General features: G+C 44.2%; 1 protein-coding gene across 1 annotated transcript in view; it reads left to right on the top strand.

Moving 5' to 3' along the window:
• LARS2 (leucyl-tRNA synthetase 2, mitochondrial) overlaps window positions 1-15,300 on the top strand; it is a 145,769-nt gene that overhangs the window by 86,449 nt on the left and 44,020 nt on the right. Inside the window, exons 8-12 of the mRNA XM_043886184.1 lie at window positions 736-843; window positions 1,302-1,461; window positions 9,315-9,419; window positions 11,827-11,942; window positions 12,576-12,859. Coding sequence (XP_043742119.1) covers window positions 736-843; window positions 1,302-1,461; window positions 9,315-9,419; window positions 11,827-11,942; window positions 12,576-12,859 — 773 coding nt within the window. The remainder of the gene's footprint in view (window positions 1-735; window positions 844-1,301; window positions 1,462-9,314; window positions 9,420-11,826; window positions 11,943-12,575; window positions 12,860-15,300) is intronic.

The following is a 15,300-nucleotide window of genomic DNA, read 5'->3' as shown; positions in this document are numbered from 1 at the left end:
TCATGAGATCGCAAAGAATCAGACACGACTGAGTGACTTAGTACACATACACACACACGGATTAAAATTAGACAGATATCAATGAAAATAAAAAAAATAAAATGTGTGCCTCTAATAGCAAATGTTACACAAATCAATGTGATGATTTCTGTTATACTAATTTTTATTTTTACGATAGATTTATAATGTTCTATATATTCTACAGCTGAGGTATAGAATAGCCATGGCTTATCTTAGTTTAAAAATTCATAAACATGTACTTCTTTTGTTTAGGTTCTAGACTGGGGAGGAAAATGCCCCAACCACATCCATCAGAGATAAGCATGTTGTTGTTCAGTTGTTAAGTGGTGTTTGACTCTTTGCTACCCCATGGACTGCAACACGCCAGGCTTCCCTGTCCTTTACTATCTCCTGGAGTTTGCTCACATTCATGTCCATAAAGTCGGTGATGCCATCCAACCATCTCATCCTCTTCTTGTTAATTTTCTTCTTTCTCTGAAACTTTGGCTCACTGAGAATAGAGAGGTGTGTGAAGCCCATCTCATGAAGTTGAGTCATGATGGGCCCATCCGTATAACCTTTGCTGGGCCCCTCTGATTGGCCAGTGAAGGAGAAAAGGGTGAATTCCTGAGCCTCAGTGTCCCCAGTTCTCCCACCTTAGCGAGCCCCCAGTCACTTGCTTTGTCTTAAGCAATCTGTAGTTTCTACTTCTCCATTCTCCTTTCATTCCTACAGGCCATGCAGGACGCACTGGCAGACCTTCCGGAATGGTATGGGATAAAAGGCATGCAGGCCCACTGGATTGGGGACTGTGTGGGCTGCCATCTGGACTTCACGTTAAAGGTGATTGAGCAGGAGCATCTGCAGCAGTTCATGCTCACAAACCCCCTTCTGCCTCTCTAGACCTCTTTTTAGAAAAATAGGTGCCTGTATTCATCACATAAATCCTGGAGGAAAGTATAGCACCTTTCCCAGGACAAATAACATTGACAGTTGTTATTGATTCTTGGACAGAGGAGCCAGGAACTGGGGAAGGCCTCTTTCTGGGCATGCTTTGACGTCCTTTGATGGGGACCCCCAAGTAGGCCTGGGGGTAGGCTCTGGGGAGGCCTCCTGAGAGAGGAACTGTGGCCCTCTTCTCTCTCCCCCTGTCTGCACCTGCCTGGGACCAGGCCCCCACGTGCCTGCTGCTGCTGTCCCCGCTGCCTGGGATTGAGGAGGGGTGGGAACGGGATGTGGGCTGGGGAGCACAGCAGCCCAGAGTGGGGACTGAGAAATGAAATGACTCTGCCTCTCGTCAGGTTGATGGGCAAGTCACAGGAGAAAAGCTGAGCGCCTACACAGCCACCCCCGAGGCCGTTTATGGCGCCTCCCACGTGGCCATCTCTCCCAGCCACAGGCTCTTGCATGGGCACAGCCCTCTGAAGGAAACCTTTCGGAAGGCCCTCATCCCTGGCCAAGGTGAGTCGGCAAGTTAAGGTTAAGACGGGGGCGTTATGCCTTACATTTCACAGAGTTCACAGTCCTTTCACATATGTCATCCCATGTGATCTGTTCCTCTCCTTGGCCTTACTTTATGTGTCGATCTTAAAGAGTGAGGATCAGAAAGAGCCTTGAAAATAAGTTACTTTGAGTCAGTAGCTTCTCCGCTTCTTAAGTTTTTGTTTGAAAGTTCAACTCTTTCCCTTTAAATATAATCTAGATTCAAAGCTCTTTTCTGATAAGAATAGAATCTTGTGCTTAATTTATAGTCTCATCATCAAGTAAAACTATACTGACAAGGACAGGAAGGAAGCCAGTGAGAAACAGAGGAAACATTTCAATAACTTAATTTTAGTGTTTCTTAAGGATTCACAGAGTGATCTGAGCAGACCAGCAGTCTGGTCTTCAATGAATGAATCAAGCTGACTTCGAATTGGCATAGCAAGTGTTGGTCAGTGAGGAAGAGAAGTGCCTCTGCATTAGTCTGAAGTCCAGGGCTGCAAGTCACAGAGTCCACCTCTGGATAATCCAGAGGAAAGGGGGAACATACTGGAAAACTGTGGGGAAGAACCAGTCTGGAAGAGGACTTGGACTAGTCAGCCACATGGGTTGGGGCAGCAAGAACGAATAATGTCTTAATACCATTGACTGAGGGAATCTGCTCTCACCTTGCCATCAACACTTGGGGCACTTGGTTTAAGATTCGTCCTGCAGAGAAATGTGTCCAATTGGTACAGCTGGGGACCCTGGCCTCTGTTGGCCGAAGGAAGGCCAGGTACCTCATTCCTTGATAGCCCCCCAGGACTATCATCCGTGAGGAAGGGATAGCTCTATAAAACTCAGGCTCTTACCAGAGGAAGGGGTCTGAATCCTGGGCAGGCAAAAGGAACTGCCCTGTAAATTAGAAGTAGGTCTCAAGAGAAATGTAAACATTTCTGTAAAAATCACAGCCCACTTCACTTTTCATAGACTATAAGCTTCAACCCAAGGCACATAGTCTGAATTATTGCAGGTCTGTTTAAGTTACTAGATTAATAAACATTTTTGAATGATAATATAGTTTTGTGTGTTGTGTTTTTTTTAAATAATTGCTATGCATAAAATAGCCAGAAGGAAAGACTCCCTGATCAGATTGGAAAGATAAACAGTGTTGCCCCAGCTTCTCTCTGCTTAAGACTTCTAATTCTTAACAACAGTAGTACTCAGATCAGTTAATACTTACTGAGAGCTGGCTGCATGCTGAGCCCTCGGGGACGGGTAGGTGGCCACTCACAGTCTTGCCTCCTGGGAGGCTGCAGCAGAGGAGACCCAGATGCGTACGTAATTCACGGGCACAGGACAGATATCACTTGGTTTCATCTCTTTGGTTGTTCTATATTGAAATAAAGAAAAGACTCTTTTAAGATTTCAGTGTGTGCTTCTGAAGTCCAGTATAACTCTGTTTTATTTTCCATTTATTCAAAAGAAAAATTGGATTCTTTTCAATGGTTTAAAGGGAAAACTCATCATTTTTACTCTCATGAGCATTTTGAGATTTCTTGAGAGCTATGGCAGTGGAATAATATCTAAAATTGAAAAACTAAAAAATGTGAATCTGACCTTAGATTCCCCCTCCATGCTTAAGTTGGGGACATAAATTAAAATGAAGTAATAGCAGTAGGGGATTAACTAGCTAATAAGTTATAAAAGATAGAGTTCCTGCCATGAAAGGTACTATATGAACCCAGAACATTTTCACATGTAAGAAATTAAGAGGTGATTTTAGCATGTGCAAGTTTTCACGGTCATGTGGGTACCAGCACATCTGACTTGGCCTGGTTGGTTTCCTTTTGGCGCTGAATGGCTTATTTGCTTGGTTCTCCCCTCTTTAGTAATTTCTGAACTAAATCCATATGGAATGCTCTACTTGGCTCTAAATTTTCCAATTCTAATTTTCAGAATGGAGATATTCTTTTTGCAGATGCCAGTTTATTCAAAGTCTCTAGATTAATTTGCATGTCAGACCTCTGGATATTGACCTGTGGCCTCAGTCATTTACGGTCAGTACAGTGCTTGAGTGTAACGCGGTTTTCCCGAAGGTGAATTAAAACTACTGCATGGATATGGATTTATGCCTCCTTTGGCCTCTGAGGTCACATTTTAAACCTGAGCATCTCATCACTAGTGTCATTTACCATTGCCAACTGGCTCCGTTCAGACAGGTGCCTTGGTTTTCCCTCAAATATCTGGTTTTCAGGACAAATAAATATTAAAGCAGTGACCACTGCAAGTCATGGTAGCACACAGTTGTGATTGAATTTATTACTTGCATGAGCTTAAATTCTCACACTCGAGTTCCTACAGTTGCTGAGTTGGTATCTGCATACGGGCTCCTGAGTTCGCACAAGATGACCAAGGTTCTGATCCCAGATCCATCCTATGACCAAAGAAAGTTGAGTTTTCTCAGCAGCACAGGTGATGGGGCTGTCAGGCAAGGTGGTGTACAGACGGAGTCCTGAGGGGCTCTGAGGAGGAGTATGGACAGGGTGATATTTGAGCGTTAGAGCGGAAGCAGGAGAGCTGGCTCCCCCAGTAGTGAGGTGGGAAGTGGTGAAGACCCTGAAACAGTGGCCATCAGGATGGGAGGGTGAGGATAGCTCTCAGAATTATTTTTTTAGAAGGCTCCTCAGACATCTCCCTGATTTTTGGCCTGGCCGACTATGTTGCTCATGTTTTTGACTAAATGTACTGTTTTTGCCCAACATCCTGTAATTGGCACAGATTGCTTTAAGAGAGCGACAAGTAACGTCCCTCTCTGTACAGATCCTGAAATTGAGTGTGTTTCCACAATCATTGACATTGTCTCCTCTTCTCAGTTGACTACCTCTGACTTAAGTTGTGTTACGTAAGCTGTGACTTGATAGGAACTAGAAACCATAAAAAGCATCAATGGGGGAAATATTGTCAGAGTTCTAGACGCTGTTCTGTTTTTTTCCTGGAGTCTTTTTCTTACACTCCTGATATTAAAATATGCAAACCCTGGGGCTTTGGAACCATGCATTTCAGCTCTGAGTCATCGATGGTCTACACAATGCATTTTTTGCCAAAAGGGTAAATGAGGTCTCTGTAATAAGTGGCTTAGGAACCCTGTCTTTGTTGACACATTAGAGAGAGGCCCCAAAGCTTCGAATAATTATGGCTCCCTATTGCCTTGCCCTGTCTCCGTAGAATCGGCGTGGGGGTGGGACAAAGGGCCAGGAACAGAATCCTGTGGGTAGTAGTTTGTCCCTACTAGCATCCTTTCAGTTCAGCAGGTGTTGGTAGATGCTGTGCAGAGGAATGCTTCTGTGCTCAGGTAGCCTGGTATAAAGCAGATATAAATAGGTTTCTTTGCTTCCAGACTTGTCCTTGTCTGTGCTGACGTGCACTGTGATTGTCACAGGGGAACGTCAGGCGACTCTCCTCACACTTGCTTGACTGGGGGGCCCTGTTTCCACAGAGATCCGGGGACCTAGTTGCAGGCAACACCACTCTGCTAAGCACTGAACAAAAATCCCTGGTCTGTTTTTCCAAGGGGCATGAAAGACCTGCCTTGTTTGCAGTGGGGGCCCTGAGAGAGAGGGCAGCTTCTTGCCTAGAATGTTTCCTTTGTAATTACTGACTGTTAAGTTAGTAATCCTTTGTGTTTCCTAAGGCCTTGAGTGGTGATTTAACCCCTGTATGAACTGCTTGAGTCACTTGGGATTTCTCCCTGGCTTCCTGCTTCATGTCGCCGGCACATGGCTCGTGAGAAATGTGGCGAACGCCAATCCTGACCAAGAATTTCAGATCTTAACTTTCGTTCTTTCTGAGAAATAGGTTGTGACTTGGCAGAGCAGGCACGTTGCTATAGGGCATTCATTACCAATCTGCTCATATGTAAATTCAAATATTAACTTTTTTTCTAATTGAAAAACAGTCACAATAGACTTTTAGTGGGAAAATGAAAAAAATCCAACCCTTTAATCCATACTCTACTTTTTTCCTTATTTTTCTGATAATGACTTTATTGATATATATTTCACATACTATAAAATTCATCTATTTAAAGTGTACAATTCAATGGTTTTTTTGTATCTCCACAGAGTTGTACAACCATCACCACTATCAATTTTAGGACATTTTCATCACCGCCCCCCACACAGAAATCCCATACCCTCTAGCACTCATGCTCAATACCTCCTATTTCCCCAGCCCCAGGAAACCACTGATCTGCTTTCTTTCTCCACGTCTTTGCCTGTTCTGGACATTTCGTATAAATGGACTCACATGGTATTTGTTCTTTTTTGACTGGTTTCTTTCACTTAGTGTAATGTTTTCAAGGATACAGTGTTGTAGCATGTGTCAGTACTTCACTCCTTTTATTTCAGAATAATACTTCATTATATATACCACATTTTATTTATTCTTTCATCAGTTGATAGACATTTTGGTTTCCACTCTCTAGCTAGCTGCTATGTACCTTTGGTACAGATTCTTACGCGGATATATGCTTTTATTTCTTCATATATGTATCTAAGAATTGAGTTGTTGGGTCTTATGTTAATAGTAACTCTATATTTCACTGGTTGAGGAACTGTCAGACTTTCTCAAGGCAGGTGCTCTATTTTACATTCCCAGGAGCAGTGCAAAGGGATCCAGTACTCCACATCTTTGCCAGCACTTGTCACTGTCTTTTTTGTTATGGTCATGCTAATGGGTGTGAAGCATTATCTCTCTGTGGCTTCAGTTTGCATTTATCTGATGACTAATGGTGTTGATCATCTTTTCATGTCCTTATTGGCCATTTACATATCTTCTGTAGAGGATTATCTATTCAGAGCATCTGCTCAATTTTTAATTGAGTTGTCTTTTTATTCTTTACTTTTGATAGTTCTTTACTATCTAGATACAAGTTTCTCATCAGGTATATGATTTACATAAATGTTCTCCAGTTCTGTGAGAATTCTTTTCTCTTCTTGGTGTCCTTTGAAGCTTGGAAGTTTTAAATTTTGGTGAGAAGTTTAAATTTTGGTGAAGTCCAATTTATCTATTAATACTGTTTCTTCTGTTGTTTTTGCTTTTGGTGTCATATCTAAGACACCATTGCCTAGTCAAAGATCATGAAGGTTTACATCTGTGTTTTCTTCTAAGACTTTTGTAGTTTTAGATCTTATATTTAGGTTTTTAATCTATTTTTAAATTAAGTTTAATTTATTCTTTTGCATGTGGTCATACATCTTTTAAATTCATGTTCCCACACACACTTATCCTAAAAATCAGACTGCTCCTGTCTTTTTTTTTTTTTTCATTTTTTACTTAATATGATATCAGAAAATATTTCTTAGTTTTTAGGCAGGCTTGTCTTTAATCCATGCATAATATTCTATCAACTCAATGTTCCATAATATTCTAAATCTTCCCTATCGTGTTGAATATTTGGCCTTTTTCGTGTTTGGGCTATTAGGGAGTTCTTTGCCTCTGTAGAATTACTTCCTTAGAAAACAGCTCCCCCCCCTCAAAAAAAACAAAGAAAAAAACATCCCCAAGAGTGTGATTTTTTTGGTCAAAGTTTATGAACCCTTTTTTGGTTCTTTTTTATGTGTTGCTTTTATTGGTTTCTGAAAGGGCTATATCAGTTGAGAGCGTCTTATCCAAATGACACACAAATTTCAGTGCAACTTCACAGTGATGGTACCCTTCTAATTTTATTTTATTTTTCTATCTTTTGGCTGTGCTGGGTCTTCAGTGCTACGTCAGCTCTTTTCTGGTTGCGGTGGCTTGTCTTGTTGCTGAGCCAGGACTCTCAGTAGTTGTGGCCCGAGGGCTCAGTACTTACGGCTCATGGGCTCTAGGGCACAGGCTCAGTAGTTGTGGCACATGGGCTTAGTTGCTCCGCAGCAGGTGGGATCTTCTCAGACCAGGGATTGAACCTGCATCTCCTGTATTGTCAGGCAAATTCTTAACCACCAGGGAAAGCCTTGATGGTACCCTTCTAAAAGTTTTCCCAACTTAGCAAGTAAAAAGTAATACTTCAAGATCACTTTCCATCTCTCTTTATAAAAATTACTTTGTGTTTTTAAAAATCTAAGTAACATGTGTATATTACATGAAATTTCAGAGGGTACTAACAACAACAATGACTGTAGCCTCCGCACCCAACCTCTTTTAATAATTTGGGGAACATGTTACCCAAGATGTAAGTTTGGTGGCTTGACAGAGTCCTAGAAAACTAGTGAGTCCAAAGAAGTTTATTTCTCGCACACGTGAAGCACGGAGTGGGTATGACAAGTCTACTCCTGAGGCGGTCAGGCCGAGGCTCTTTCTTTTGTCCTGCTCGGCCCCTCTAGGATGTCGCCCTCATCTGAGTGTTCTCAGTTGCTCTGCATGTCATCTGCATTGTGGGAAGAAGGGGCGGGGGAAGAGGGCAGCCCCTTCCCTTTGCAAGCATGTCCTCATGTTCTTCTGCCTGCATCCCACGGCCATACCTGCTAGAGGGCGGCTGAGCAGCGCTGTCTTTAGCTATGCGGTCTTGTGTCCAGCCAAACATCCTGTTGCTGAATCAGAGGGCAAGACAGACACCGGGTCAGCTGGCAGCCTGTGCCCCAGCAGAGATTTGTGGTCTGTTTGGATAGTTATCTTCTGTTTGGATAATTCCAAATTAAGTGTTTTGTTATGACCACATAAATATCGGTCATCTGAGCCAAATATACTCTGATTACATTTTCCTTTTTCCATAACTTTCTATTTTTCCTGAAGTTCATCTTGTTCTCTCTCTCTCTTTTTTTTTTTCTTCATTTGTTTTTTGTTCTTTGAATTTCTGATTGTCTTCCCACGCCCTCCCAGAAGCTCTTTAAAACTCCTTTCAAGTTTTCTACATATTCCGGTCTGTCAGATAATCTGCCGGTCCTCTTTTTCTCCCTGACGATGCTTCCTGGGGCTCTCTGTCCTGCTCACATGTCACCTGGTCCTTCTCCCGGCTCCTTCCACACATCTGCCATCCTGGGAGTCCTGTCTGTTGCTGCTCTGCAGATGTCCCTGCCTTCTTCTCTTTGTTGAATTCCTTGTTTGTTTCCTGGATTCCATGTCTGTCTCTTTCTTGATTTACCCCTTCCTTTCGCAGGGCTTCCCTGGTGGTTCAGACGGTAAAGTGCCCGCAATGCAGGACACCCGGGTTCGATCCCTGGGTCAGGAAGATCCCTTGGAGAAGGAAATGGCAACCCACTCCAGCATCCTTGGCTGGAAAATCCCATGGATGGAGGAGTCTGATAGGTTACAGTCCATGGGGTCTCAAAGAGTCGGACACGAGTAAGCGACTTTCACTTTTTGCTGGACCACGGCCTCTGGTATCTCCTTAGAAATGGATCATGAGAAGGAACGTTTTGTCCTTGTATGTGTGAAAATCGGATCTCTGCTCATTTTCCCCTTTCCTAGCCACTTCCATCTTTAAGTGTTATGTTTTAAAATTCCAGATATCTTTTATTTTCACCGTAGATAGATTGTTGGTTTTCTCTTTCTTCTGTATACTTGAGGTACTTTTCTAAAGAATAAGGGAGGTGGTAGAAACATCTTTCCTCCACCTTCTGGAAAGCAAAAGTGCCATTTTCACTTCTTTGGTGAGGAGCACGAATGAATATTCTCATGTATTTGTTTAATCTTTTGATTCTCTACTAGTGTGAATTATCTGTTAATACCTTCAAAGAACAAATTCTATAATAATTAGCACAAAACACAGAGGTTCTAAAGCTTCTTTTTCTCACTTGTCTCCTCTGAGACGCGGAGGGTGTTAGAGCCCCAGCTGACGGGCCTCCACCATTGTTTGCCCTCATTTTCAGATTGCCTGACGCCCGTGACGGCTGTGAACATGCTCACCCAGCAGGAAGTCCCGGTCATCATCTTGGCCAAAGCTGACTTGGAGGGCTCTCTAGATGCAAAAATAGGTGAGTAGCTAGTAAAATGTAATCAGGAGAATGTCTTTAGCAGGCTTAAGATCAAAATACTAGCCTGGAAGAGCTGGCTGTATATTCCATGATCTGTTTTGCCTCTTTGTAAAAATGAGTGTCCCTTCATATCATTGTCTCTTAGTTAAAGCATTGCATTTTGAAAACACATTGAGTGTATCACATCTTACTACTTGCTGCTGAGAATAATAAAAAATGTCTGGCCCACAGATTTTGCCGGTGGAGCTAGTTGGTGAGACTTGCCTATACAATGTGGGGAACCATACTACTCAGATAAGAATCCCATTTCAGAACTCATAGAAGCAGCAGCAGCTACTGAGATGGGGGTTCAAAGCACACATGATTGATGTGGGCTAACTTTTGGGGGAAGACTTAGTGGAGGGGGTGACCTTGAGCCATGAAAGAAAGGGATTGTGAAACAGCAGTAGAATCGAAGGCATTTGTAGAGCTGTAAATTGTATGTGGTTGGTGGCCTTACTCATTGCTGAGTGTTCTAAACTATCCTCACCTAACGGGAAGTCTGGGGTTGAACCAGGGGATGGAACCTAATCATATCCCATCCAAGACCTGCCCTGAAGGGGACCTGAGCATCTCTCTTTTACAACTTACCTACTGTAGATTCCAGCCAGTCACCAGTGAGCTGGAACCTGCAGAGAAGGTTACTGCCACACTCTCTATCTCCTAGGACACAGAAGAAATAGCGTTGCTTATTGAAACCATGTTTTTCCTCACAGTCCCCAGATCCTTTTTTGACAAAGTGATTTGAAGAAACACCAACCCAGAAAACAAGATATTTAGCCATTCAAGTCATTCTTATCTGACAGTTTAACCTAGAAAATATGTTGCTTAAGGGACATAATTCCTTCTAGTACTTTAATGCATCTTATAATTAGTAAAATTCGTTAATATAGCCAGCCAAGTTGAACAGTAAAGGAAGCTCTTGCCGATGTAGCTTTTTTTTTTCCCCTCATTTGGTATTTTGAGTCAAAGTACTGGCACAATATTGAGAGTTCTGAAGAAAAAGGGAACAAGAAAAAGAGAAATCTGATTTTCTTGGGTATGCATGGAAAATCAGTTTTCCTATTGTCTTCATTTTGCATACTTGCATAATTAACATTTTCTCAGTTATTGTCTCTTGCGCTCCAAGAATAACAGAAACGAAAGTAAACGAGATGAAGTAGGGTTTTCACCATCTTACCGGCATGTTACAAATAGCTTACATTCTGCTGAGCCCTCCATGACCAACATGGTGGCCCAGCGCGAGCTTTATGCGGTCAGGTAAATTCTATGGTCACATCTCCATTTGCAGATCTCTCTGAGTTACTCCAGACCACACAGGAATGGAGTAAATGACTTTCTTCCCTCCTTGTCCATGAACACTTCTCAGCAATCTTCGTTGCTTGCCATTTGTCCTCCCCCTTCAGTGTCTTTCAAGTCCACTCTGACAGTTTATTTGCTTCATTAGATGCTTTTTGTCGACAATCTCAGCTGGAACAAACACCACAGAGCTTTCCATCATACCGTGGTGTTTTCTATCTTACCAGGGAGGTTTAGAACCCACACCCGAACATTAAGTCGCCCTTGTAGGGCAGCGTCCCAGAGAGGCTGTTCGTGGAATCTGAGGCAAGCGTCTTGTGTGTGACCCTTAGTTCTCTCTCTCAGTTGCCGTGTGGCGTGCTGTGTCCCCACAGCCAACTTCAGAATGTCAGATCGGGCCCAGGTGGAGAAACCCTGGCTTACAGAACTGACAGCTGAAAAGCCTATTTTTCTGAAGAGCTGAAGCTGAAACAGCAGGCCCTGATCCTCTGAATGAGCGATTTCCTTACACTCAGCTCCATCTCCTCAAGGGCGTATGTGGGTTGAAGAATAAATGTCTATTCAGAATGTACTGTTGCCTCTGGGAACAGAGCGCAGTATGGAGAAACACAGTTGCCAGCTTTCCACTTCCTGCCCGAGTGGATGTTTCTGGGGCGCTGGGAGACGCTAGCGGAGTCAGCCCTGCTGATCAAGAGCACCCCACTGTGCTGTGTCACTGAAGGAGTTCAAAACCAGGCTTCCCCGGGTGCTTGTGATTCACTGTTTAAGTGACAGAAGCACCCGAAGTTGTATATTTTAGAGTTACAAGTAATCGTTTTCAAAGAAAGTAAACAAAGGAATAAGACGTAAAGAAAGTAGGGTCAATACGGAACACCATGGTGTCAGGGTGGTGAGTTTCCCCAAGACTGTTCTCCCTTTTCTCAGTGAATGCGATGTGATTTGATAATTTCTCTGACTAAAAAAGATAGAGTCTCACTTCAAAAGCTAATGCTGAGTGTCAGTGCTCGCAGTCCCTTTGTGATTAGGGCATTTGCAAAGAAGACATTTTGTATTTCTTCACCTTGAACAGGAATTCCCAGCACCAGCTTAGAGGACTCCGCCTTAGCCCAGACTCTGGGCCTGTCCTACTCCGAAGTCATTGAAGCGACACCAGATGGCACAGAGAGACTGAGTGACTCTGCGGAGGTTGGTGGGGCCTGAGAATTTACGTCTAAACTCATGGTCTTCACGTGAGCTTGATGGTGCATTTTCCTTTTGATGCAAGTTACAACCTACCATTTACCATTGCATTCATCCCCACTCCTAACAGTCTTGCAGCCTCGTTTCTAAATCTATGAAACCAAAATAATGTTCTTTTATTACTATTATTATTTACTTTTATTTTATTTATTTATTTTGGCCACACAGGATCTTAGTTGCAGCATGTGAACTCTTAGTTGCGACATGTGGGATCTAATTCCCTGACCAGAGCTTGAACCCAGGTCCCCTGCATTGGGAGCATGGAGCCTTAGCCACTGGACCACCAGGGAAGCCAAAAATAATGTTCTTTTTCAAGATCTAAAAGCTTCTCAACTCCAAGTTGAACCTGATCCCAGAATAGTATAGTTGTCGGAATAACTAATACCTTATTTTGGGAATCTCCTGCTTGAGAAAAGTGACCTCCTCCAGGGAAACTGGTTCCTTGAGGCAGTTGACCAAAATTGGCTTTTCCTTTTGGAGCTCTATCTTCTCCCCAGATACTTATTTCCAGACCGTGGCAGTCCAGGGTGGTGGCCTCAGGGTAGCAGCTCACTCTTACCGCTCTGCTCCCCCTCTCAGTTCACAGGTATGCAGCGGCAGGCTGCGTTTCTAGCCCTGACTCAGAAAGCCCGGAGGGAGAGAGTGGGCGGTGATGTGACAAGTGACAAGCTGAAGGACTGGCTGATCTCGAGGCAGCGGTACTGGGGCACGCCCATCCCCATGGTCCACTGTCCGGCCTGTGGGCCCGTGCCCGTGCCTTTGGAGGACTTGCCCGTGACCCTGCCCAGCATCACCTCTTTCACCGGCAAGGGAGGCTCCCCACTGGCCTCGGCTTCCGAGTGGGTGAACTGCTCCTGCCCTAGGTAAGGAGCCACGCCCCTCGGCCGCGACCCCTGCTGGAGTGCCAGACTGCCCCGTCCCTCCTTCTGCTAACTCTCCTCTTGGACTCCCACTGGGTTGGAAAGAATAACATGGGTCTTTTGCAATCTTAGAAAGAGGAGGTTGGAATCTGGAGCCTAGCCCTGTGATGGGTGCCCTCTCCTCTCCTCTGGGCTGGTGGAGGCAGCAATATCAATTCACATCTTTTCCAGAAACAGCCGATCCAACTGATGGAAAAGCTACACATTTTCATCATAGCTTTGGAAAAGACCACTTTCCTTCATTTTATATTCCAAAGAGCTTCTCAGAGAAAAGAGGAAACGCCTTACCGTTTTCCCACAGAGTGACTATGATAACAGTGGAGATTTTATCACAAGCAGCAGAATAGTAGCTATGAGGACAAGTGTACTCAGGGGTCTCATTCTTTAATATCCTGAAATATGTCATATCTCCTTAATTCTCATTTTGGAAGTAGGATTATGTTTTCTGTCAATTCACTGGCGTGTCTCCCTTTTTTTTTTTTTTTTTTAAGATCTTTTGATGTGGATCATTTTTAAAATCTGTATTGAATTTGTTACAGTATAGCTTCTGCTTTGGTTTTTTGATTTTTTGATTCTTTGGCCCTAAGACATGTAGGGTATTAGCTCCCAACTAGGGATCGAACCCTCCTCCCCTGCATTGGAAGGCAAAGTCTTAACCACTGGACCGCTAGGGAAGTCCCTCCCATGTGATTTTTTAGGATGCCATTCCAACTGATTAAAAAGTAAATAACAGATAACAAAGTATGGTATTTCCCTTCGTCCTTCTATGGAAAAGCCATTTTTCTCTGCCTTGTAGATCATGCTGGGGTTGTTTTTAAAGTTTTAAAATAACTTAGTCCTCTTACTTCCACTGCTAGGTCAGTAATTAGATACTCACCTAGTTGGATGGCATCATCGACTCAATGACCATGAGTCTGAGCAAACTCTGGGAGATAGTGAAGGACAAGGAAGCCTGGTGTGCTGCAGTCCATGGGGTCGCAAAGAGTCAGACACGACTGGGTGACTGAACAATATTGCAAGTGCATGGCTCGGGCTGGGGAGACAACACTCACGGCTTCAAGTCCTGGCCTGGCCTCCTCACCAGCTACGTGGTCTTGGGAAAGTCACGTAAGCTTGCTAAGCACTGATTTCCCTATCAGGAACGAAAATAACCCCATGAAGGGGTTTCAGAAGATGAGAATTAACACATGGAACCCAGCGCAGTGGCTCCTAGCAGACACCCTGTAACTGGAAGTATTAGCGACATTCTGCCCCGGCCTGCCAGCAGTTTACCCAGGTGCTCACGCAGGCAGTTTTGAGGTTTGCGATGGGGCTTGCGGAATGTAGGAAGCTCTGGGCCAGGTAGGGGAGAGATAGCACACCCTTTTTGTTGATAAGCAGTAACAGAGTACTTCTCTGTTGGAGACATGGGCAGCCTTCAGCCCACCCATTGTGGCTGCCCAGGGCCTTGGTGGTGGGGGTAAGATCTACCTTGTCTACTGATTCCTGGAGAGCAGACCCCAGGGGTGAGCTTGGTCAAGGCTCCCTGTTGAATCTGATGAGCATGCAGGGCTGAGAGCCGCTGAGCCCATGTGGCCAAGCGGGACAGCCCAGTGGTAGGAACCATGGGCACCAGACTCCAGCAGAGGTAGATTCATTACCCTCGAGCTGCAGGACCTTGAACAGATTTCTCAACCTCTCTGAACCCTAGTTACCCATCTGCAAAGTGGGGACGTCAGTAGTGTCTCCCTCATCATCCCCAGAGTTACTGGGGATTAAATGAGATAAAGCCCGGGAAGCATTTGGCTCAGTGCCCACCACCCAGTTTTAGTATTATTAATGTTGGAGCTAATAATGGTAGTAACGCTGTCACCATCACCGTTGTCTATGCCTCCCACTTACCAAGTAGTCTCTTCTGTATAATCCAGCTTTTAGTGTCAGCCATAAAAGGTGTTGGTCAACTTCAAATCCACCATGACCAGTTAAAAAATCAGCATGGCAAGTTTTGGTCAGATATCAGCCCCTTTTATTAGCTGAGTCCTGCATTTCCTTCCTAAATCGTATGTGTGCCCTAACAGTGAGGAAGAAGAAGAGACATTTACCTTCTAATTATTTCCCAAAAATAGTATGTGTTCTGGTTGCTTACTCTCCAAATAAAGAGACCTGGCTTTCATTTAGAGATGCACTGTTAAGATCAGATTCTTAGAGCAGCCCTGGGTGGTAGGAAACAGGATTAGGGGTCCCCTGGGGCTCTCTCCGATAAGCCCCTACCCCTGGAACCAGCACTGTTCCCAGTGGGAGGCGCCCTGACTGAGAGGCAGGAGGCCCCTGGGAGCCCAGAGCCCTGCCAGGCGTGGGCTCCTGTGTTCTCTGCTCAGCCACTTCCATTTAATAAGCAGGAGGTG

Source organism: Cervus elaphus, chromosome 24 (genome assembly GCF_910594005.1).
Source record: "Cervus elaphus chromosome 24, mCerEla1.1, whole genome shotgun sequence".
Taxonomy (NCBI): domain Eukaryota; kingdom Metazoa; phylum Chordata; class Mammalia; order Artiodactyla; family Cervidae; genus Cervus; species Cervus elaphus.
Note: the sequence above shows the minus strand (reverse complement) of the source record. Positions and strands in the feature narration are given on the sequence as shown.